The sequence below is a fragment of the Henckelia pumila genome, chromosome 4 (genome assembly GCF_033568475.1).
Source record: "Henckelia pumila isolate YLH828 chromosome 4, ASM3356847v2, whole genome shotgun sequence".
NCBI classification, from domain to species: Eukaryota; Viridiplantae; Streptophyta; class Magnoliopsida; order Lamiales; family Gesneriaceae; genus Henckelia; species Henckelia pumila.
The window spans coordinates 224,357,232-224,383,929 of NC_133123.1; the positions used below are offsets into that span (position 1 = coordinate 224,357,232).

Below are 26,698 nucleotides of genomic sequence, written 5' to 3' on the forward strand. Positions count from 1 at the left end.
AAAGCAAGCGAATCATGGATTCAAACTTCCAATCTTACATGAATCTTTGCGAAGATCTGCAGGCTCCATTCGGGGGTTTCATCTGGCCCCCGAGATCATACAGTTGTAGCTTCTGCCGACGCGAGTTCCGGTCCGCGCAAGCCCTCGGAGGCCACATGAATGTCCACAGACGTGATAGAGCTCGGCTCAAGCAATCCCCAAGCCCCCAACTAAGTGAAAAGAGTGAAGGAGCTTCCCCAAGTCCGTCCGAACGCCGTCGGATCAGTTTTCTAGATATCAAGAACATTCCAAGGAAAGTGAATACTGATCATCCTACATTGCTTGATCATGACCATATCGGTTCATCCGTCGCGAGCGATCATTTGTTCGTCGAAACGGCTGATTGCAAGAGACGAAAGAAAGCTTGCGTGTCGCCGCCTTCGCCATTTTCGCATGGTACTAAAGAATGTTCAAGTAATAGGTGTGGCAAGATTAGTCCCATTGAAGATATAGATCTTGAGCTCAGGTTAGGACATCCTCAGACAGTGAAATAGATCAAAGTATTTAATCAATTTGATGAACAAGAATTTGTAATAATTTTATTGTTTAATTTCTTTTGATTAACATGAACTATGAAGTACTAGTCGTGAGCTACTCATTTTTAGGAAATTTAGTGAAAGTTGGTGGCGGCAATCAACTTATAGATTACAATTATTTTCACTTGAACATGTATGGATTTAGTTTTAGTAAAAAATAAAAAAAAAACGTCTATTATTAAATTGTCAATGGCGATGAGTTAAGATTTTTAATTATTTCTCCTTTATTGTATATTTATCCTTTTATTTCTGTTTTCTTGTGAATATTACAATGCTAACGCTTAATACATGTTGATCATGATTTACTTAAAAATCATTTAAAAATAGTTGATATTAATTAATTTTGTTTTAATGATTACTCATCAAATTAAACTTATCGGTTCATAATGTTTGATCCCAAACCTCCAATCGAAGTAAAACCTATGATGAGATTAGGAGTGGTAATTACTCTTAGTTTAAAATATCAATAATAGTTATTATTTTGATGCATGTGGAACTTAATTAAACTTGAAAGGAATATTATTCCTTAATTTTTTTCTAATTTTAAAAGATTAATTATGATCTTTTGCCTTTCTTTGGCCACAAGTTTTAAATAGTTATTTAAGATTTAAGATATGATTAATTTTATCATAATATTTATTATATTATCTCTAATGATTTAATTTTTTTACTTTGTAGATTTGACTTGATCAAAAAAGAACAAGATCTAGAATCTTATGTCTACAAGGAAACATCTATAAAGAAGAATTCTAGCCTATATATGGAGATAGGCGTGTTAAGAGAAAGATACTGAAAAATAGAGAGAGATCGAGAGAACGACCAACATAGAAATTTCTAACGTACATATTGAGAGAAGAACAGATCTTCTGAAGCTCATAACGGTCGTGATCACTTGATACTTTGAAGAACTCTTGGAGATCAAAGATCAAAGAGTTTTCGTCTCAACAAGCTTTAGCATCAAGATTTCAACTCAATGTTGTGTTTTCTTTATTCTATTTCATATAAAATTTTTAGGAGTTATTTTTATTCATTTATTTTCTCACTTGTCATGAGAAAATTGATTTTACAATGATCACTAGTTTTAGGGTTTGTAAAACTCTTTGAATTTTTTTTCTAGTGAAAGTTTTGCCCTGAGTCGCTGCAAGAGTATTTTATACTCTTGATTATTTTAACTGAGTCTATTTATTTGGTTGCTTGTTTATTTTATTCACGCTTTAATTATATTCCGCTGCAAATTATTCTAGGTGTTATTGAAGATATTGTCAGCACCTTGTTACAATACCTCAAACTGTTTATGTGCAACCCCCGTTCCCTTACAAGTGGCACCAGGGCCATATTCTTGATACACTACGAACTGATCCTGGTTTTTTTACTTTATTACAGGGAATAAGATGGACTCATCGTCTGTTGCAAACTTGTTTTTGAAACCTCCGGTTCTTGATTACACCAATTATGCATTATGGAAGACAAGGATGCGATACACTATCAAAGCGATGGATGTTCATGCATGACAAAGTATTCTGACTGGTTGGAATCCTCCAAAGACGCGAGATGAAGATGGAGAATACATTCTCAGGCCAGAAAAAACTTGGACCGCTGAGGAAACACAACGTTCAAGCTACAATGCGGAAGCAATCAATGCAATCTTTTCATCTGTGGATATGAGAATGTTTGGAATCATAGCTAAGTGTTTTCATAACCGGACCGGTGATCAAACCGGTCTATCTGAAAAAAAAGGTCCAACTGGTCGGACCGATTTAACCGGACGGTCGAACCGGAAAATCATTTATATAATTTAATATAATAAATAATATATTTTAAATTTTGAAAACTCAAAAATTATATATTATGTAAATAGACAAAAAATATATATTTAAAAGATTTTGAAAACTAAATAAACATTTAAATATATTCAAAATATCAATTATAATTATAAATTATTTAAATAATAAATTATTTAAATTTAAAAAAATAATAATTATTAAAATAATTTTTAAATGAAGTAAAAATTCTAAATAATAATGTATATATATATATAAATAATAAATTTAAAGTTTTAAAAATAAAAAATCTTAAATTTTCAAAAAGAAATAAAAAAAATTCGAAAAACCGGTTCAACCGGTTGAACTGGTTTTCCGGTTCTGGACCGGTCCAACCGGTTCTTGACCGGTTTTGACCGGTTGGACCGGTTTTCCGGTTTTTGGATTCGGTCCGGACCGGAGAACCGCCCGGTTTCCGATCGAACCGCCCAGTCCGGTTCGGTTCCAAAAACATTATCATAGCTGACTGCACAGTTGCCAAGGATGCGTGGGATGCTTTTCAAGAACACTGTGAAGGAACTGATAGTGTGAAAAAAACAAGACTGAGATTGTTAAACACAAAATTTGAGAATATCAGAATGGATGAGAATGAGACTATTGCTGATAAGAAACTTAAGGAGATAGCTACAGAGGCTCATGATCTTGGAGGACCTATTGCTAGTGAGAATATGGTGAACAAAGTCCTTCGGTCCTTGTCAAAGAGATTCAATGGAAATATTTGGGCGCTTGAAGAAGTAAAGAACACTTCAAAGATGAAGTTGACTGAACTGATTAGTATCCTTCAAGTATTTGAGATGAAATCTTCAGCACAAGAGAAGAATAAAGGTAAATCTATAGCACTTCAAGCATTAAAGCCTTCATACGAGGAGGAGTATGCTCAATTCCACCAAGAAGTTCATCAGTTTGATTTAGAGGATGATTCGATCTCTCTCATGACTAAGAAATTTAATGATTACCTAAAGAAGATGAAAGAGACACGAAAGACGGATAAAAAAATCAAGGCTCCAATGTTTCCTAACAAGCCTTTGAGAATTACTGGACCAGAACAGTCTCCAAGGAAACCTACTGATACTCCTAAGCCTCGACTGATGTTGGAAGGGAAGAAGAAGTTTGTTTCAAAGAAATTAGACACTGTTCAATGTCATGCTTGTCAAGGTTTTATACACTATGCAAATGAGTGTGCCAACACGCTTAGGAAATGGATGAGCATGTCTTTGAGTGATGAAGAGTCTGATGAAGAAGAGCAGGAAGATGAAAAAAGCCACTGCCCTATTTGCCCTACTGGAAAGTAAAAAGAAGTTTCAAGTCAATCCTTTAGGTGTTGCCGCAGGTGTTGCCACACCTGGACGTAACACCTCCTAAAGGTCAGTTTGTTTGAATTCCTCCATTACTGATAATGTGTGTGATAATGATTCAGGTGAGGAGACAATATCCATGGAAGAAGCTCGGATGATGCTTGAAGAGTTACATACTGATTGGATTGAAAGGAATAAAATGAATACTATTCTTTCAAAAGAAAATTCTAATCTAAAAATTGATGTGTCAAGGCTTGGAGTTATGCTGAGTAAGAAATACATGGAATTAAGTCAAGTGAAAGAAGAACTCGGAAAAGCAAAAGCTACATTGGCCAAGTTTAATTCAAGCACTACCAAGCTTGATTCTCTACTCATGATGGGAAGAGATGGTACGGCTGGTTTAGGTTTTGAAAACAGCAAATTTGAGGTTGGTGAAAGTACAAAAGGCCCTGTGTTTGTCAAGGAAATCATCTGTACAGAAAGCTCAACCAAAAAGGCCTCGCCAATTGTTCCTCCAAAACCAAAGCCACAGCCTACTGCTCCTTCAGTGTCCAGAAGAAAACGTAAGTACATTTGTCACTACTGTCATAGACCTGGTCATATCAAACCATACTGTTTTAAGCTACAGAAAGACTACAGGTATAGATATGCATCGAAGGTATTGCCTAAGGTGTTGCCAACACCTCTCCACAACATCTCCAGAAACAGATCTTATGTAAGAAAGGTTTGGGTACCAAAGCTGATATTCAATGTTATATGATTTATACTACTTTGAGAACTAATGTTTCAGGTGCTTGGTACTTTGAAAAGCGGTAGCTCACGTCATATGACAGGTTCCAAAAAGTTCCTCACTGATTATGTTGAACAGAAAAGTGGAAAAGTAACCTATGGAGGAAGTTCAAAGGGAAACATTGTTGGAAAGGAAACTCTGAATGTGGCTGGTTTGCCTAAGCTTCGCAACGTGCTTCATGTTGAAGGATTAACTGCCAATATAATAAGCATAAGCCAACTTTGTGATGTTAATTTGCATGTGCAATTTGATAAGAAATTATGCAAAGTTTTTTATGATTCAAATTTGTGTGTCATGACAGGTACAAAGTCATTGGATAATTGTTATCAACTTGGAGAAGATATGGCTTGTAGGCACACAAAAGTGACTGAATTTGACCTATGACATCAAAAATTGGGTCATGCAAATTTCAAGACTCTAAAGAACTTAGAGTAAGTTAGATGCTGTTAGAGGTATGCCTAATTTAAAATCTGGTATTCCATTTGTGTGTGAAGTATGTCAGAAAGAGAAGCAAACTAGGGTGTCACCCAAGGTGTTGCCAACATCTGTGACAACACGTTGTCTTCAACTTATACATATGGACTTAATGAGTCCAATGGATGTTGAAAGCTTTGGAGGTAAGAAATACTCTTTCGTATGTATAGATGATTTTTCGAGATATACATGGGTGAATTTTTTGAGAGAAAAATCAGACACATTTGATACATTCAAGAATTTTCTCACTAAGATTTCAAATCTTCACAATTTGAAGGTAATCAGAATTCGCACAAAAACTCTTCTTTTGTTAGTTTGTTTGATAATAAAGGTATTTCTCATGAATTTTTTGCTCCTAAAATCCCACAACAGAATGGAATTGCTGAAAGGAAAAATAAAACTTTGCAAGAGATGGCAAGAGTGATGTTAAATTCGAAAAATATTTCAAAACATTTTTGGGCAGAATCCTTGAATACTGCATGTCATATTTCAAATAGAGTTTATTTGAGGAGTGGTACTACTATGAAATTCTCATGGGAAAGAAACCAAACCTTAAATATTTTCATGTTTTTGGATGTGTATGTCACGTTTTGAATGATAGAGATCATCTTGCTAAGTTTTATGCAAAGAGCGATAAATGCATGTTCTTGGGATACTCATCGAATAGCCGAGTCTATGGGATGTTTAACTTGAGAACTATGACTATTTTTGAATCTATTAATGTTGTTTTTGATGACTTTGCAGATCTGAAGAAGAAAATAGCTGAAGATGAAGTTGATGATCTGCTGGATAATTCTGGAAATTTAGATGTTGTCCAAGGTGTTACAACACCTCCGACAACACCTCCTACAGAAATTTCAGAATCAAAAGTTGAAAAGCCTACTGTTGAGAATACTGCTGAGGACAGTGAGGTAAACGAAGATGGAAAAAACATTCCAAGCAGAATTCAGAAGAATCATCCAACCTCACAAGTTATTGGAGATGTGCATGGAGACTTGCAAACTCGAAGGAAAGATAAGGTAGATTACAGAAAAATGGCAGGTCTAATGTGCATGAGCTCTACATATTCTCAGGTAAGATTCTCTTGTTTCGTGTCAAACATTGAACTCAAAAAGGTTGAGGAAGCTTTAAAAGATGAATTTTGGGTCAATGTTATGCATGAAGAGTTAGAAAAATTTGTTAGGAATGATGTTTGGTACTTGGTACCGTGTTCTGATCATGGCAATGTTATAGGAACTAAATGGATTTTCAAAAATAAAACTGATGAGTCGGGAAACATCATTAGAAATAAAGCTAGGTTGGTAGCTCAAGGTTATACACAGGTTGAGGAGTGGATTTTTATGAAACCTTTGCTCCTGTAGTCCGCATTGAGTCAGTCCGACTATTGCTTGTCGTTTCATATTATATGGGAATGAAAATTTTTCAAATGAATGTAAAAAGTGTTTTTTTGAATGGAATCCTAAATGAAGAAGTTTATGTGAAACAATCTAAGGGTTTTGAGGATCCAAATCATTTTGATCATGTGTACAAGTTGAAAAAGGCATTGTATGGATTGAAGCAAACACCACGTGCATGGTATGGTAGACTAACCGAGTACTTTCTCAATATTGGATTCAAAAGAGTTGAAGTTGATAAGACTTTATTTGTGCAAAAGTCTCAAAGTAATATCTTAATTTGCCAAATTTATGTGGATGATATAATATTTTGTGCTTCAAATGATAAACTTGTTGATGATTTTGTGAAATGCATGTCTTCTACATTTGAGATGAGCATGGTTGGTGAGTTAACTTATTTCTTGGGATTGCAAGTGAAAAAAAATGCATGATGATATATTTTTGTGTCAAAGCAAGTATGCTAAAAATCTTGTGAAGAAGTTTCTGAATGACAACACTAAACACATGCGCACACCTATGGGGTCAAATGAAAAACTGTCTAGGGAGGATGTTGCCTAAGGTGTTGACAACACCCTCTACAGAAGCATGATTGGTAGTCTTTTGTATTTGAGTGCTACTAGACTTGATATCATGTATAGTGTTTGTTTGTGTGCTAGATACCAGTCTAACCCAAAAGTTACTCACTTGAAGGCCGTAAAACGTATATTGAAATATGTGGCAGGAACTTTGAACTTGGGTTTGTGGTACACTAAAGAAACCAATTCAAATTTGGTAGGGTTTAGTGATGCTGATTGGGCTGGGGATTTAGATGAGAGAAAGAGCACTTTGGGAGGATGTTTCTACTTAGGGAATAACCTAGTGTCTTGGTACAGTAAGAAACAAAATTGTGTCTCACTGTATACTGCCGAGTCTGAATATGTTGCTGTAGGTAGTTGTTGCTCTCAACTCTTATGGATGAATCAAATGCTGAATAATTATGGAATTAAGAGTGATACTCCTATTGTGTATTGTGATAATTCTAGTGCCATTGATATATCCAAAAATCCAGTACAACACTCTCGAACCAAAGACATTGACATTAGACATCACTTCATTCAAGATTTGGTCGAGAAAAGCATGATCTTAATTGAGTTTGTTGGAACTAATAACCAATTAGCTGATATATTCACAAAAGCTTTGGATTTCGAGAGGTTTTCCAATCTAAGGAAGTCTCTTAGTATGTGTGCATTATAAACATAACATAGATGTGGTCAGGAGTGTTGCCAACACCCTGTGACAACACCTTTTCTTGCATATGCATTTTTTTAGGATCTTAGGCATATTGCATTCATACATTCATTCTACTTTGTGATGTGTTTGATACCTTGTAACCATTGACTAGTTTTTACTCAGGATTATTTGCAAAATGTTTTACAGAATAATATGAATTAATTGAAGAAGGGTTCTGACTAAGTCACAAAGTATTAGAGGGATGTTCGTATATTCCATGATCGTGTCCCAAATAAAAAGTGGCTTCGCAAATTCAGAAACTCAAATGAACAATAAAGGTTAAACATTAAAAGGCTCAATCATCAAATTTGATTGAAAATCAGAAGCAAATAGAAAAAGCTACCTAAAGGGGTCCTTTGAATATCATTCCTTTAGTGTGCAGGCTACCACTTCTGCAAAATATAATGAAATGGATAACAAATTTTTTTAGAATCCTGGAGTGTTGCTGGAAGATGTTGCCAATATCGTGGAAAACACCTCACTTGTCAACATATATTTGTGCATATAATTGCATTTTATTTTCATGTCAAACTCAGTTTTAGACATATTTAGGACATGCATATTTTTATTTGTGAATATCTTGGGCCGAAAGGTTATAAACTCTGATCAAACAAAAATTTTGAATTTTGCTCTATCCACTGAATTTTTGAATTTGAAGGGATTGAATTTTGTTTCAGTGGTGTTGTATTCTGATGAGGAGTTTAAATTGGAAATATTTGATGAAATATTTGAGCCTAGAATATCGGTACAAATCGAAGAGATTTGTTTCCTAATTTAATTAGGATTGTTACCGTTGGGATTTTGTTACCCTTAGAGGGGCTGTAATTCGAGTGAGAATAGGAAAGGCTGGGTGTGTGATATATATTTGGGTTTGTATCTGTTTATGAAAATATATTATTTTCGTGTTTTATCTCGCACCTCCTTACCCTTATTGCTCTATGTTTCTCGATTGCCCTAATTTTTCTTCTTTGTTATTCACTCCCGTAAGATTTAATGGCAGGAAAGGGTTTTGATCCCCAAGATATTCGATCGAAGATGGGCCACACAAAAGATGCTGCTGAAGGTGTGACAACACCTCTGTCACCACACCCTCTGTCCGAGCAAGCTTTGATTCCAATTGATGAAGAACCAGTACCCTTGGACTACATTGCTCCAGGAGATCCAGACAATGAGATCGATGTGGAGAATTTGCCAAATATGAGCATGCTGAACAAGGTGTTTTCTTCGAAACCCTTGACTCGCCGATCCAAGAGACAAGCAGGTTACAATCCAGATTACACTGCTTCGAAAAGATTTCGAGGGAAGGGTCAACCATCTAGACCTTCTCTGGTGGACACTGAATTTTTGTCTGATGATGCAAGCGACGATGCAGATTACAAGCTGGTGTCTCGAAAAAGGGGCAAAGCTAGTGTCATGGAACCCTCTGTTCCAACCATTCCAGTGTCGTTTGAATCTGAAGAACAATCAAAGATGCAGTCCTCCTCTGATGATGAATCCACAGAATCAGAAACTCCATCTGTTACTGAAGATAAAGGTGCATCTGCATCTGTTTCTATTCCTGAGGAGATCGTCACTGCTGCTTCTCCGGTGTTATCTGATGATGAAGAAATTTTCATAGCCCAGTTCATGGCTAAAATGAATAAATCAAAGGGTAATAAAGTAGCAGAGCCTACTGGTGAATCTAATGAAGAATTAGATGAAGAGATGCTCCAGGAATTTGCTGATAACCGCCCTCATCCCTCTGATAGTTCCATCTCTGACTCGAGTGAAGACTCAGATGCTGAAAAAGAATTGGCAGAAGAGTCAGATTCTGATGACTCTGAGAAAGAAGAAAAAGATGTTGAGAAAGGTGTTTCCGACACCCTGGACAACACCTTGGGTGAAGAATATCGGGTAAATTCTTCTTACTCCTCTGCTTTTTATTCCAAGGAGATTGCTGATTGCTGGGATAAGTATGTTGATCGTGAGTTCCTTGAGGAACGCAATATTGATGTGGAGAGCTATGGAGCTCAGAATCTGGTCAGATTCTTTGAGGTAAGAAACATGGTGTTCACTGTTACCACTGCTGGTCCGTATTGCAGGGCACTTGTTCGTGAATTTTATTGCAATTTGACTAAAGCAGTGAAGGACCCTCGGTATGTCAAATATGGGAAAGTGTATGTGCGAGGACAGATTTTTTCCTTCAGTCCTGCTATGATCAATGGATTCCTCCATACACTTGCTAGTCATGATGCTGCTCTACCTAACTTGGATGAGATGACATCTATCATCACACGTGGACAAGTCACAGTGTATCCAGCTCATCCTAGAAAGCTGCCAACTGCTAAGCTCACTTCCATGTACTCTGTTCTGCACAAGACTTCGGTGAAGACATGGACTTCATCTGAGAACTCCAAAAGTTGTCACTAAGCATCAGGCTCCCGTTTTGTATGCCATTGGAATAGGAGTCAACTTCAATTTTGGTCGGCTAGTGTTTGACACGGTTATGGCCTTTGCAGACTGTGCTCAACCAACTTTGAAGCTGTCTTATCCATCACTCATTTATTTTATGTTACTATCTCAAGAGATTGAGAAGGATGATGATGAGGTTCTTGTTGAACCAGGAGAGCTGCTGAAGATTGCACCTGCACTGCTTCGAGGAAACAGGAAGATAGACCTTCCTTGGTCTGAATCAGGTGTTGCTGCAGGTGTTGTGGCAGGTGTTGCCAACATCTCCTCTGCCATTGCGATTTTTGTACCCCCCCTCTACTGCTCAGAACATTGATCCTACTTTTGTTCAAGCTCAACTGTTGCATGCTGAGCAGAAGATTGCACAGGCTAAGGCTTATCTTGCCTATTATGAAGGGTTGAAGGCTCATTACAAGTCATTACTAAGTGGAGCTGGCCCTTCTGAACAAAAAGGGGGAGAAGAAAGTGAAGCTGGAAATGAAGAAGAAGCTGAAGCTGATGGCTCATCTGAGAGCAATCAATTCTAGATTTGCTTTAGTTGTTTTTTTTTTCTTTTGTTTGCTTAGTTTTTTTTTTGTTTGTTTTTTGCTCTGTTCCTAATCAAAACTATTTTTGGTGTTTACTCTGAGTTATTCATCTTATATGTCTCTCCGTTTTACATGTGCTTATAGATCTGGAGTGTTGCAGCTAGATGTTATCAACATCCTATGACAACACCTTTGTGTATACTTAGGGGGAGAACTTGTTCTACTATTCAGGGGGAGATTTGATCAAGGGGGAGTTGAGTTGTTTAAATGGTGTTTTTTTCAGAAAGACAAAAATGGGAAGATTGAAAGGAATATTTATTCCTTAAATCTTTTCTAATTTTAAAAGATTAATTATGATCTTTTGCCTTTTTTTGGCCACAAGTTTTAAATAGTTATTTAAGATTTGAGATATGATTAATTTTATCATAATATTTATTATCTTATTTCTAATGATTTAATTTCTTTACTTTGTAGATTTGACTTGATAAAAAAGAAACAAGATCTAGAATCCTATGTGTACAAAAAAACATCTACAAAGAAGGATTCTAGCCTATATATGGAGATAGGCGTGTAAAGAAAAAGATACTGAAAAATAGAGAGAAACCGAGAGAAAGACCAACATAGAAATTTCTAAGAGCTTCAAGTGCGTACATATTGAGAGAAGAACAGAAGATCTTCTGAAGCTCGTAACGGTCGTGATCACTTGATGCTTTGAAGAACTCTTGGAGATCAAAGATCAAAGGGTTTTCGTCTCAACAAGCTTTAGCATCAAGATTTCAACTCCTTGCTGTGTTTTTTTTATTCTATTTCATATAAAATTTTTAAGGAGTTATTTTTATTCATTTATTTTCTCACTTGTCATGAGAAAATTGATTTCACTAATTTTAAGGTTTGTAAAACTCTTTAAATTATTTTCCTAGTGAAAGTTTTGCCCTGAGGTGCTTATACTCTTGCAGATTTTAACTGAGTCTATTTATTTGGTTGTTTGTTTATTTTATTCACGCTTTAATTATATTCCGTTGCAAATTACTCTAAGTGTTATTGAAGGTGTTGTTAGCACCTTATTATAACACCTCAAACTGTTTATGTGCAAGCCCCGTTCCCTTACAAAACTTGAGTCAAACGTGGCCGGAATATGCATGTCGTTACTATATATATTATTTTCATTTACTTAGACATAAAAAATGAAGATAAATTATATTCGACAGAAGTCACAGAACCATTTATATAACATTCAATTCGGTGTATATTGCCTAGCTAATATTAATTAGAAAATGATGGATTTTATCCAATTTAATTTAGCGTGTAATTAACCAAACTAAAACCTTCATACGTAATCCGTCATGTATCTTCTATCAATGTTTTTATTATTACTATTATTATTGGACAAAGATATTCTATAAAAAAATTTATTTTTATTTTGTTGGACTATGTTGTGCTTGAAAAATGTTGTAGACTTGTTAAGATTAAATTGACATACAACTGTTAAAATACTATTTAAACCTCGAGCAATGAAACTTAAATTATATATCAGTAATCATTGAAAAAAAAATGAGGAAAATGGTTTCTTCGTCAGTATGTTTACCTCCGATCATGTCTTCAACCAAAAGTTTCAATCATATACCTTTTTTTTTTGTTTCCTTTGGTTATTTTAATTTGGTTCTATGCTTTGAATTTAATTTAGTTATTTTCTCTTTGGCATGCTTGCATATTATTGGAGGGAAATAGGCCAAAATTTCCAAAATAGAAAACAAAGATAATTGACTAATTAATATCGAAATTTTGACAACATAAAGTGTCAAAATTGTCAAAATTGCGATTTTTTGTAACAAAATAGCAGCAAGAAAGAACCAAAAGATATTTTAATCTCGATGAATTCTTTGTGCGAAAGAACCAAAAGATATTTGACATTTTTTAGCAACCAAACAGTGCCCAACGGCTAATACGTAACTATAATAAATGTATTGGACTGTATATTGACATGGATCCCACATTTTGTCAAAAAACAGACTTTAAAAAAAATAAACAATTGATAAAATTATAAAATGATACGCGAGTAGTCTGCATTTTAAATTTTAGGGAAAATGTCTTTTTTTTATCAACTTTTCAAAAGTTTGGTTTTAGATTTTTAGTGCACTAATTTTTAATTTTGATTATTATAATCAAATTTTTTGTACAACAGCTTGACATTTCAATATTTTCTGATGACGTGATGTCACATCAACATTTTCTTGCCACAATTGAACCAAATTAACCGAAATCTAAAAGTCAGTGACTAAAATCAAACTTTGTAAAGATAATGAATATAATATAATCAACAAAAAATATTGTACAAGTTAATGAATCATAAAATTTATTTTCTTTTTTGTTGTTGTATTAAACCGTTGTTTTATGAAATATATGTGAGTCAATTAAATATATATATTATCTCTAATGATATTGATATTGTCACGTCCGAGCTAATTGTGAACGAAACTGCACAATAAAATCATGTAAATAATATTATTAATATAGTAATATTCATTATCGTTTTATGAAAATAATTAATTAACTAAAGTTGTTGTAATTAAGTGTGGAGAAAACGAAACTGATATTACACACCAATCAGGTCCCAGTACATGTCCCCTTTGCTATCTTGATTTGTTTTATCCATTGGATTTATGCAATTAATCAATTAGTTCAAAACATAACATGACAAAAAATTTAATGTGTTATTAGTAATTGTGTCAGTATATTATAAACGAAACCAATTAGACTAAGTTAATATAGATAGTTTTGAATCCTTACAAATAAAACATTTTTCCGGTGTATAAATGTTATAATGTTCGAAATGATTTTCCGATCGATTCATCGTTTTTGTATTAAGAAAATAAAAAAAATGGTTCTCATTAATATTCTTACAAAAATAAAAATCTGCCATTCGATTCTCGTGTATATAAACTATTTTCTTTTTTTTCAAAAAAATAAAAAAAATCACGTGAAGTGTGATATCAAATTAATATATCTATTTTTGTAGATTCATTTTATAAAAACACTAGCTAATTAAGTTATTAATTTGTAGTCACAAGAAATTATTAACCGAAGGTTGCTGCACAATTCATGGAAACTTGATGGAACGTAGGCATTGACTTAAATAGGATTCAAATAGGACACATGTAAATACACAGAGAGCTAAATTGATGAACATATATATATATATATATATATATAGATATATCATGAATCTACTATCCATAAGACGGGCCGGTCAATATGATAATTGATGAAGGCTGAAATTACGTTAGTTCAGCCTAGACCTGGCCACGGTCCGGGTTCGGGTTGGATTTTAGCCAACCCTTAACCGGCCCGCCAATGGTCGGTTCCGATCCGGATCGGTGAATCGGCGGTTCCGGTCCGGGTCCGGTTAACCGCCGGTTCAAGGTCCGGGCTAACCCGTGCTATTTAAAAAAAAAATATTTAAATTGCAGCGCCCCAGCGCTGTCAATGCAGTGCTGGGGCGCTGCACCTTTGAAATTTAATTTTTTTTAAATTTTTAAACAGATTTTTAATAAGACATATTAATTAAATAATCTCAATCAAATATTTCATATCTCCATAATAAAAATCTATTACATTTATTAAATAAACAATATATTAGAATTTCAACATCTTAATATCTTATGACTTAATATTACAAATCTATTACATTTTATTCTACTTCACTCGCATTTCCTCCCGTCGTAGTTCCGGATGTTTCTTCGGTATCATCTTGGTCTTCTTCATCACTTTGAATATGTTGTGTTCGAATAGCGGCTTTTGACCAATCATTGAGCAAACATTGGGCTTCCAAATTTTTCGGCCTTAAGCTAGAACGTCTCTCGTCCAATGTATTTCCTCCAATACTAAATGCTTGCTCCACTGCAACTGTTGAAACCGGACAAGCTAGAATTTCTTTTGCCATTATAGCCAAAATTGGATATATTTGTGTTTTTTGCGACCACTATCTCAAAATATCGAAGTTTTCCTCATCTGTATCACTAAAATCAAAAGTAGTGGTAAAATAATTCTCAAGTTCCTGACTGAAACTTGAGGATCCTCGTGGACGTTTCGTCCGTTCCCTTAATAAAAGTTATGCTTTAGTAAGTTTAGAAATAACATTACTAGTTGCAGTGGATTGTGTTTCATGTGAAATAATTTGTCCATCATATTTGATGTTATATTCATTATAAATATCAAGTAAATGAGTTTTAATATTAAACAAAATCAATGAGATAGAAGGAATCGTTTCCGCAATAGGCTCCAAAGATTCATAATATAATGTTAACATGTCGCTTAAGCTATCTAATTTAAGTCTAGGATCTAAAACAAAAGCACATAAAAAAATTTCAGGAATGAGCAAAAAATATTTTTTCCATTTTGCTTTCATGACGAGAATACATTGAGATAAAGCACTATCATTAGAATTAACATGTTCATGAAAAATACAAGCAATGTTGCAACAATGTGTTAAAACTAAATGCAAAGTAGGGTAATAAACACCGGATAATTGGTCACTAGCACCATTAAAAACTTTTAAAATTTCACAAATACTAGTGCATATGTTCCATTGATTTGAAAACAAATAAATATCACGAGCTTGAACAAATTGATGAAAAAATGTACATAATAAATCTTTATATTCAAAAGCGGATAATAACAATTTATATGTTGAATTCCAACGAGTTGGAACGTCTCGTGCAAACCGCTTAGGCGTCATACCATTTACTCTATAAAATTTTTTCCATTGCTTCATAGCTTGGGGGTGCGTCCATAAATAATGAATAGCGTTTCTAATTGGTTGAATATGTGTGCCTAAATTTTTTAGCCCATCTTGAACACACAAATTTAAAATATGACATGTGCATCTAATATGAAAAAATTTTCCACCTAGTGATGGTTTACATATTTCAATAAGCTCACTAATACTAGAAGTATTTGCACTAGCATTATCAAAAGACATTGAAAAAACTTTGGTAGTTAGACCATATTCTTCTAAAATAACAAATATAAGTTGCGAAATATTTTGTGCCGTGTGTGATTCGTTGATACATCTATATGCAAGCAACCTTTTTTGAATGTTACAATTATTATCAATCCAATGACATGTAATACCCATATATGAACAACTTTGCCAATGATCACTCCAAATATCGAAACACAAAAAAACTTTATTATTCAAACTATAAAATTTCTTAATTAATTCTTTCTTTTGATCAACGACTAACTTTTTCATTGTGCGTTTGAGACTATTTTTTGGAATACGTCTAATAGAAGGATTTGTATTTGTAGAAAGCCAATTTTTAAAAGATAATTTATCGCTAAAACTAAAAGAAAGTTGTTCAACCGCAAAAAATTTAGCCGTTTCTTCTCTAAATCTAGCTTCATTATATTTAAATAGTTGAGATTCATTACCCGATTGAGAAGAGAATGCCGGAATTTGAGTTTGACCACGATCAATACCAATTTCCAACGGATGATTTTTCTCGATATACCGCGTCAAAGTTCCATAACCACCTTCTTGTTTAAATTTGTAACATTTTAAACAATATTTGCATTTGGCTTGCAAATCACCGGAGGGAAGCGTCACCTTGTCGAAGTGTTTGGTGAAGATATCTGATGTCGGGCGAGGCACCGCTCGAGTTTGTCTTTGAGAGGCCGCCGGATCGTTCATACTTTCTTGACTTGCATGATGACGTGGTGGTGGTGGTGGTTGTTCAACTTGTTGTTTTTGTTGCGCCTCTTGTCGAATTTCTTGAATTTCATCATCGGAATATTCAAGATCAAATCCATCGATATTGAATTGAGGATATTCGACCTCGGGTGGTATGATGCTCTTTTTCTTTCCTTTTCCTTTGTCACTCCTACGACTTGATCCCGCTCCGGACATTTGTAATTGTATAAATATGAAAATAAATCAACAATTGACAATAAACTAATAATCGAAACTTGATATATTTGATAATTCAAGAAATTAAAAGGAATTGAGAATAGAGAGAATGAAGAAAGAATTGTGTAAATAAAATGAAAGGAGGTTGGGGGTATTTATAGATAACAAATAGGTTTTTTTTTTTTTAAAAAAAAAAAATTCCGGTTGACCCGGCGGGTTTCAACGGCCACGATTTCGTGGCCGTTGAGAGATCCAACGGCCACTTGCTAGTGGCCGTTGGATCATCTGGCGCCCCGATGGGCGCCACGTGTCCAACCCACCGGGTTGGATGGTTCCAACCCGACGGGTCGGACCCGTTCAACCCGGCGGGTCCAACCCGCCGGGTTGCCGTTTTTCCTAAGGGAAAACCGGGACTGGACCGCCTAGTGGCCGGTCCGGTCCCGGTTTCGGGTCGGGCCCGTTGACCCGATGCCGGGTCCGGGCCCAACCCGGCCCTTGGCCAGGTCTAGTTCAGCCACATTAAACATGCATGTTTATATATGTTTTTATAATTTTTTAATCAATAAATGTATTTAAAGTTAATTAATTAAATTATAATTACATAATTTATACTTACAATGAAAAGAAACACTTTTTGATATAAAAATAATATTTTTAATGAGACAGATCAAAAAACCTTATTATAAAATTGATCCGTAAGACGATCGTATAAAATTTTATATGTAAATTTAATATAACGTACAAAATTTATTATTTGATCGGAATATAGTTTGTTATCCAAGTATATATAGCCGCAGGTTCCGACCCCGTTTGGTTTCAAAAGCCAGACAAAAAAGCACTTTTTAAGTGTTTTTCAGTTAACAAGGTGTTTGGTTAAGCACTTTTTAAAGTCAAAATTAGAACTTTTTTAAAAGCAAAAAATTGTAGCTTTTAAAAGCACTTATTTTAAAAAATTTCTACAAAATCCAAACGAACTCTCCATATATTTCTTAATGGGGTCAATAGTCTGCTCGATTAGTTCAAAATATCTATGTGAATATATGATCAAACACTTCTCATTTTATCAAATGTTATAACTGTTTACTTGATTTGTTTGAAATATCACATTTAAAAGGCTTTATAATACATGGCACGTATGTCTATATTTTGAATCAAAGGAGAATGAAATATTTTTGCACAAAAACTCCTATAATACATTTCACGGGTTAAATTTATGAGATAAATCTTCAACATAATACAACTCATAAAAATATATTATTTTTTTAGTGAAAATTGATTTTTTGGTCCCATATCTTTGTCATTTTGCAATTTCAGTCCTTTATATTTTCAGATTTCAGTTTTAGTCTGCTATCTTTATTTTTTTTGGAGCAATTTTAGTCTTTTTTCCGACGTGACGCTGATGTGGCACCAATTTAGTGCTGATGTGGAGCTGACGTATACAGTGCCACGTAAGCATTTTCGAATAAAAAAGACCAAAATTGCCAAAAATTGGAACATGCAGTACTAAAACTGAAATATGAAATCATAGAGAAACAAAATCGCAAAGTGACAAACATACAAGACCAAATTTATAATTTTTTCTTATTTTTTATATTTGTAAGTATACATCGGGTCGACCCGTGAAATCATCGCAAGGGGGAATTACTCAATTTGCATATTCAAACAAGGTAGCTAAATCTCATGGGCAATGTTTCAAAGGGAATTGAAATTCAACATGACATGACCCATGTTGAATTGGCCCATTTGAAATCTGTTCGGCACTGCAAAATATTATTAATAATATTATCTAACCTTTTCTATTTTTACAACCTAAGGAAGAAAATTATGTAAATGAAATTTAAAATTTTAAAGCTTCTTTTTTTTTTTAAAAAAATATATGTTAGGTTAATTGAGGAAATAGTCCTTTGTAAAAACCAAAAAATGTTTTCCCATTTTTTTAAACTTATGGAAGAGTTGGATTTGAGAGGACGTCTGCGTTGAAAATATCAACGATGCAAGGTCAAAATATGAGCTCTGCTTTGATGTTAAATCAAACAGAAAACGAGGGCAAGAGTCTCTCAATATGGGTCGACCCGTGAAAACCAAATGCAATGACTTTGGAGATTTTTGTAGAAGACCACATCAACAATGGGAGGATCCCTGAGGCATTTTCTTACTTAAAAAATACCATTCGAAATAATACTGCCATAATTTCACATGATTTGTATATTATTGAAAAAATCCATAAAATTATTCAATATATTTTTGTAATTCACGTATTTTTATATAAATAAAATAATCAACAACGAGCAATTCCGTGTACAGAAAACTCAAAATCGGATGCGCACAACTTGTTCAAAAAATAAAAAACCAATAAATAAATGGAAGGATCCGATTTTTGGGAAAAGTTTACCTCCCAAATATATATTAACTATGAACATGGAAATTGCAATCTTTCACATGCGAATGAGATGGTTAACTAGGATAGGGCCGATAGGCTTTGATTGGGTTAAGTGGGAATAAGAAAATGAAATAAACCAAACAATTAGGTGGACAAAATTGCCACATGTTTTAGTATATGAAGTTGATAATTATCCTCACTTTTTAGTATTTTTTAAAACTGGTATGGTAATGTAAATTGATGACATGTTATCATAAATTTCTAGCGTGATGTTGGACATTGGTTAGTGTCCAAAAGCAAATCATCACCTCCGTGAAAAATGACTAAAAGTTGGGATAACTACCAATTTGGGCATAGTTTGGTAGATAGATATGGTTCATTTCAACCTACCTTTACAGGCATTATCTTTATGATAGATCAAAGAGTCGTCATTTATCAATAAATCCATAAGACGATCGTATAAAATTTTATATCACGTACAAAATTTATTATTTGATCGGAATATAGTTTGTTATCCAAGTATATAGCCGCATGTTCCGACCCCGTTTGGTTTCAAAAGCCAGACTAAAAAAAATACTTTTTAAGTGTTTTTCAGTTAACAAGGTGTTTGGTTAAGCACTTTTTTAAGTCAAAATTAGAGCTTTTTTAAAAGCAAAAAATTGTAGCTTTTAAAAGCACTTATTTTAAAAAATCTCTACAAAATCTAAACGGACTTTCCATGTATTTCTTAATGGGGTCAATAGTCTGCTCGATTAGTTCGAAATTTCTATGTGAATATATGATCAAACACTTCTCATTTTATCAAATGTTATAATTGTTTACTTGATTTGTTTGAAATATCACATTTAAAAGGCTTTATAATACATGGCACGTATGTCTAAATTTTGAATCAAAGGAGAATGAAATATTTTTGCACAAAAACTCCTATAATACGTCTCACGGTTAAATTTATGAGGTAAATCTTCAACATAATACAACTCATAAAAATATATTATTTTTTTAGTGAAAATTGATTTTTTGGTCCCGTATCTTTGTCATTTTGCGATTTCAGTCCTTTATATTTTCAGATTTCAGTTTTGGTCCGCTATTTTTATTTTTTTGGGGGCAATTTTAGTCTTTTTTCCGACGTGACGCTGATGTGGCACCAATTCAGTGCTGATGTGGAGCTGACGTGTACAGTGCCACGTAAGCATTTTCGAATAAAAAAGACCAAAATTGCCAAAAATTGAAACATGCAGTACTAAAACTGAAATATGAAATCATAGAGGAACAAAATCGCAAAGTGACAAACATACAAGACCAAATTTATAAAACACTTAAATAAGCTCGCCTTTTAAAACATTTTTATTTTTTTAAAACAAACAAACAAAAACGGTTTTGACGTTAGAATAAATGTTGAAAATTTTTTTAAAAAAATTTTAAAATAAAAATAAAAGCACTTAAAAAACCAAAATTTTTAGCTTTTAAAAAACATTTAAACAAGTGGTTTTGTTAAAACTGCTTTTTGTAACCAAGCACTTAATTTATGATTTTAAGAAATCATATATATATATATATTAAAAATTAAGGGTTTTTTTGGTTGGCTTCTCCAACAGAACATGCTTAGAAAACCAAAATTTTAATTTGGTTAGAAAAGAAGCTGAAGCCGAAAGTCCAAACCCATTGAAAAGGAGAAAGATTCAGTGAATTTAATGTTGTTCTCAAGGAATATTACAGATGGATTCAATTTGTTACATATTTGTTCCACTTGTCAAGAATTCATTCCTCAGAATTTGTTATATGTATTGACAGCATTGTGCATGGATTGAACATAAATGTTGTAGAAAAAGATCAATTTCATTCTTAATTATTTCATCTTCAATTAATTCAACCAAATTGCAATTAACTTAATTTGTCAAATTAGGTTTCATAAATTTCATCACTACTAGATAATATATCCAATGAAAAACTAATTGCAGCCAAATTGTAAAATTTTTTTTTGAATATTAATATGGTGTGCCAAATTATAATTTATAGTGGAATGCAATTAGTAAAATATGTAGTGTAAGTGCGACAAAGAAATAAAATAAATTGAACGTAAAACGTTGAGATAACTCAAAAATTGATTGATTTTTATTTCAAAAATAAAATTCTCAAATTTCATTTCCTTCGCATTATAAAATGGAATTATTGAACTTTTTTACGATATTTATTTTATCATATTCTCGTATAAGATTATTTATAAAGAAAATGAATATAATTTTCACATTTAGAAAATAATAATTAATAATAATAAAGTAAGACAAAATTAATATTTAGTCGAATGAACCCGCTTTAAATCAAAAGTGCGGGAAATTGAACTCACAAGCACGCTGGTTCGTCGTCACATCTGTGCGAAATTTGTTTGAAAATTAGTTCGAAAAGCTCACAAGAAACCTACGGAGTATCAATCAAGAAAGGTAACTAAAATTTGTTTGAAAATGTGAATTTCTCTGTGTTCAAATTTCTCTGAAAACGTAAATGTGATTCTCCTTTGCTTTGCTTTTCTTTTATATATATAATGAGTTAAATCACACTTGCTCGCCTTTACATCAGTGCAGAAAACTCAGCAGAAACTTACGAACGATCAATCGAGACAGGTAGATGCTGATTCTCTGTGTTCAAATTTGTCTGAAAATGCGATTGTGATTCTTAATTAGCTGTTTTTTTTTTGGTTTAATCAGTGAGCTATATTCGCACTTGTTCCTCTATCCATCAGTGCAGGAGTTGTCTGAAATTGCTTAGCAAAAACCTACAAACTATCAATCAAGAGAGGCATTGAAATTTGTCTGAAAATGTACGTGAATTCTATCGATTCTCTACATGTTCAGTTTTCTCTGAAAATGCGATGTGGTTTTTCTGTCTCTTTCTGTATACAAGTTATTGGAAGCTTTTTCGAGAACAGTGAGTGCATACTTTGCTCTCGAACAATGAGTTATCATGTAACATTCTGCACATATCACTATCCAATTCATCATGAACGATTCAATTATGAAAAGACAGATGCATGAATTTCCTTTGTATTACTGAAGAATCATAATCGAACACATTTTTACAAAGAGAACAATTGCTCATATCATCTAATTTATGTGTATCCCCTAATTACACTTTTATGGAATTGGGAGCTAACTTACTCATTAACTGATCTAACTCCCGTAACTATCTAATGCCAACTATCATTATCTGGCAGCCAACTGTGCTCTCATCATACATTCTTTCAATTTGTTTAGAATTTGATCTAGAATCTAATAAAAGATTTTGAAATCTGCTCTTTGTATCATTCAATCATGCACATGAAACTCATATATAAACCATGAATTTAAGCTGTTGAATCACTGATTATGAAATTGACCTATATTGATGCCACAATAATAAAGGAATATGAGTTTATCATACTTTTAACTTGTCTGTTTGTGCAGGATGCTGCTGAAATTTGAAGTTCTGCTTTTCTTATATCTGATCCCGGTATTAAATTTCTGAACCGAATCCAAACTAATTTTTTTTCTTTCCAAGTTTGCTGTTCTGTTTTCTTAAACATCAATACAGGTGGTATTTGCCGGTGAAGTTCGCTTTCCTCCTCGCCTAGTGACCAGGCTCATTCACTTCAACTCGATTCAATCCCCCTATTATCCCAAGCATATCAATGAATCTGTTGCTGAGATAGATCTACATGTATTGTTGTCGCGTGTATTCCATGGGACTATGTCTGCTCCCGTTTCTCCCATGAAAACATCTGGTTTTCTTGTCCACCTCAAAGTCGGGAAAGAAAGAGTTGATCAATATCTTTTCCTTGATACTGGGAGCACTAATCTGTGGATACACTGCAAGCCCCCTGAGATCCATGGAATGAATCCTATGTATGACTCTAGAAAGTCTTCAACTTATCGAGCTGAACATTGCCTCACCTCTGATTTCTGTCACGGTTTTGGCTATAAATGTGATCGTTCACTCCGATGTGAATATGTTTTGCGGTATGGAAATGGATTCCAGAGCAAGGGCCATTTGGCTAGAGAAACCTTTGTTTTTCAGGGCACCGGCGGTTCTCTATTTGGAAGAGATGAAGTGATTCTGGATAATATTCTGTTCGGTTGCTCGAAGGAGACAACATTAGATTCGGACGGCATCTTAGGACTTGGCAACAGTAAATATTCTTTGTTGGCACAAACATATTCTTCGAGATTCTCTTACTGTTTGGGGTATCTAGACTTAAGCTACGACCACAACCGACTCATAATTGGCAATCCGATTAAAACTGGCTTGATTCATGAGATCCCATTGATTGTTGACCGACACTACTACATAGATATTACAGCTATAGAGATTGGAGGTGCAATTTTGGATGTTGACGTGAACATTCTCAAAAGAAATGTAGAGAAAAGCTCCAGTGGGATGATAATTGATACGGGCTCAACCATCTCCTATTTTCCTCGACTTGTATTCACTCCTTTTGCCACTGCACTAAAAGATCTGATAGATCGCCGTTCCCTCCGTAGATACCCTGATGATCGTAGTCGGTTATGTTACGAAAGACGCTTTCGCAAAGAATTGGCTGGATTCCCATTGGTTCGATTCTGGTTTGGCATATTCGCATATATGGAGTTTGGGATTGGTAGCCTGTTTTCACAGTTGACAGATGGACATTTCTGCCTTGCTTTCCAGGCAATTGAAGAAGTGGACAAATATATGGATTTTGGCATTCTGGGCATCCTTCTACAGCAAGGATATTACATATCCTATAATCTTCAAGCCTCAGCTCCAACACTTTCATTTGAAAAAATGGACTGCTCTGCCTTAGAATATGACATACATGACGAGTTATAGAATAAGACAGTGTTGATGTTTTTGCTTTTTTTTACAGCTCCAACACTTTCATTTGAAAAAATGGACTGCTCTGCCTTAGAATATGACATACACGAGGAGTTATAGAATAAGACAGTGTTGATGTTTTTGTTTTTTTACAGCTCTAACACTTTCATTTGAAAAAATGGACTGCTCTGCCTTAGAATATGATATACATGACGAGTTATAGAATAAGACGTATTGATATTTTTGTTTTTGTTTTTTATATTGAAAAATAGTCCTAATGTTAGATGATCAAGCAAATGTTATACATAGTTTAATTGAACATGTATTTGAAGTTGGGCTATTGTTTGAACAGTTCCTTCCATTTTTCTCGTGAAATTATGCTGGTTTTTTGTCCCTCGTATCTGTAAATACTGAGAAAAGGTGTAGTGATTGCGTCACAAGAATTAAGAAAGAGAATCTTCAATGGAGGCGTTAACAAAAATGTTTGAAAGAGGTTTGATTTTATTTGTTTCAGTTATCTTTCAAAATATGGTGTGAAAGTTTTTTTTTTTTTTTTTTTTTTTTCTGTTTTACAGGTTAGAAAATTTTATAATGATTTCATTTATATGACTCAATGTATGCAGAGAGGGAGTATCTTGTATCAGTAAGAAATTAGAAAATGAAACAAAGTGGCAGGCTTGTTTATTCAATTTGATGCATGACATTTATTTCGGGACTCGATCTGTATTTATACTTTGGTTACAATTGTGCTCTTATTCAATTTCAGCTGTGACCAAAGTGGCATACAGTCTGTTGTGTGATGAAAAGTTTTAAGAGTAAATTTTCTGAAGACATCGGTTGTATTGTGAACAGTTTGAAGAGGCATAGACGCATAGTCCCATAAAAGGAAGAAACTTTTCATGATGTGATAATTGTTTTAATTTCTGGATTTTATTATTTTTTCTTATCACGTTTTTCATTCTTGAGGTGTTCATATCTTCCATTAGAAGTCGAGTTGTTTATCCAGCAGATTTAGGTTGACATTATTTTTCCCTCGGAGTATTTTGCTGGATCCATGAAGAAGATTTACTAAGCTCGGGGAGGGGAAATGTCTGATCCAATCGGATGTGATACATTTGATAAGCATGTTACTTGAAGTTATGTTAACGTTGTAGCCTGATGCAGGATGAAATTGTTTACAAAGGTTTTTTTTTTTTTTTTTCTATTTCAAGATGAGAGCTGACATTTCACACTCGGAGATGATAATTCCAATGTGTATCTTCAATGTGACATATTTTTGGTGTACTTGTTTACAAATTTGATCTTGGGTTGCCTAGCTCGGTTGAAAGGCGATTTTAGTGTCCATTATTGGAGTGCCTTTTGTATTAGGCCTAGGGGATAATTGATGTTCTGCCACAAATTGTGTATGTCATAAGGGGGGTGAAACTGAATCATTTTGGCGCTTTGGTTCTTGTTCAAAGTGGCCCATTTTCAATCCTGTCCGTAGTGGGATGCACTTTGTCCAAGGTTTATTGTCTGTGTTAAGATTAGTTTATTTTGTGTTTGTGGATTTTTAATGCTTGACCTTCAATTGTATGCTTCATCTGCAGCATCATGCATTATTGTTGAGGATGATTGATGCTTTCGACAGTTGATGGATTCACATCTATTTAGGCTTATACAGGATATGGCTGCAATAACCTTGGATATTTTTAACCAATGATTTTTATTTTTATGTACTCGTGAGATTTTGAGCGGGAAACTGACAAGATGTAGTCCTACTTTTAGGTGATCAAATAAAATGCTCGATCGTGTGTTGTATTTATTGGAGGGAAAGTTGACTTTTAAAAATCTGTGTTTTTTTTTAATACGGTGTTGGAGAAGCTATGGTAGCTAATATTTTCAACATTAGTATTCTTTTTGCTTGGCAGGGTCCATTTCTATTCTAACTTAAGCTTGCAGGTTGTTACATCCCCTGTTCACTTCAGCATGCAAGGAAGACCTTCGGGAAGAATCAAAGTTTTTCTCCTCTGCACCAGCCAATGAGTCTGATAGAGAATCATTATTGGTACTGTGTTACATTAGTAAATACTGATGAAAGGGGACTATAATACCACAATTGGGAGAAATAAATGAGAGTGTCGGTGCCACTTAGGCTTACCTACAGCAATATTGAGTACATTTTATGATCGTTAGTGAGGTTGATTGAATCGATTGAGTGTTGCTTTACAAGTAATGATTTGTAATGGTATAAATGAAGCTCGAACAATTCAATGATGCAATCTAATAGTTCATGGTCTGTTCACGATTGCTTTTTGCTCACTTTAGATGAGAAAATCAGTCATCTGATTTCTTGTTAACGTGGACAGATTGTGTGCTAGCTGTTCTAGAAATAATTCTAATTTGATTTTGTGACCTGAGAGTGAAGATTTGAGTTGTTGGGAAATATTCAGTTTGTTCCCTATCTGATTAATGATTCCAGAAGGCAATGCATATGTGGGAAGTACCACCCACGGCTTATTGCCTAAGCGAGAATCTGCACACGTATGCATGTCTATGTCTGATTCTTGATAACGTAATAACTTCTTTGGGATTTTGACATGCTCCAAGAATTCATCTCCTTCACCCTGATACAATCTAATTTTGGATTGGATGCGGATGCGCTTTGAACTGTATATGTGCTGGCTGCTTAAATCTTAATTGTATCCCCCTTTTTTCTCTTTGCTTCCTATCGTACAGTAGATAGTATATGCTTGATGAAGACTCGTGAATTTTCTTTGTATACAAGAATGTTTGAATTTACATGTATCTCAACCGACTTATGTGAGTTTCATGCTCGCTTATCCTTCTGCTTGATGTATAGCTTTACTTGAACTCCAATTGCAAGGATATTGGGATCTACCATTTTGAGGCCACAACATCGAATTCTGTGTATAGACCACTGCATAGGATCTTAGTCCTCTTCTTCTAAGATCATAAGACATAAGATCACATTTGTTTAGCATAATGTAATATTCA

The 26,698-nt window shown here is 34.0% G+C and overlaps 1 protein-coding gene across 2 annotated transcripts; it reads left to right on the top strand.

Annotated features, from left to right (window-relative positions):
* Positions 1 to 21,216: 21,216 nt before the first annotated feature.
* LOC140863641 (aspartyl protease UND-like) lies at positions 21,217 to 24,239 on the top strand. Of its 2 annotated transcripts, none has more exons than XM_073267218.1 (5): positions 21,217 to 21,315; positions 21,452 to 21,495; positions 21,580 to 21,692; positions 22,315 to 22,360; positions 22,442 to 24,239. In XM_073267218.1, coding segments are annotated over exons 3-5 (1,323 nt in total). In that variant the 5' UTR covers positions 21,217 to 21,315; positions 21,452 to 21,495; positions 21,580 to 21,690; the 3' UTR covers positions 23,717 to 24,239. The 2 variants fall into 2 exon arrangements, with proteins under 2 accessions (XP_073123319.1, XP_073123320.1); XM_073267219.1 differs by having other exon boundaries at positions 21,615 to 21,692.
* The last annotated feature ends 2,459 nt before the right edge of the window (positions 24,240 to 26,698 follow it).

What these genes read in the sequence shown, in the direction of transcription:
- LOC140863641 (XM_073267218.1), top strand. An exon ending in TTTTCTTATATCTGATCCCG is followed by an intron (nt 22,361 to 22,441) that starts GTATTAAATTTC and finishes ACATCAATACAG; the next exon opens with GTGGTATTTGCCGGTGAAGT.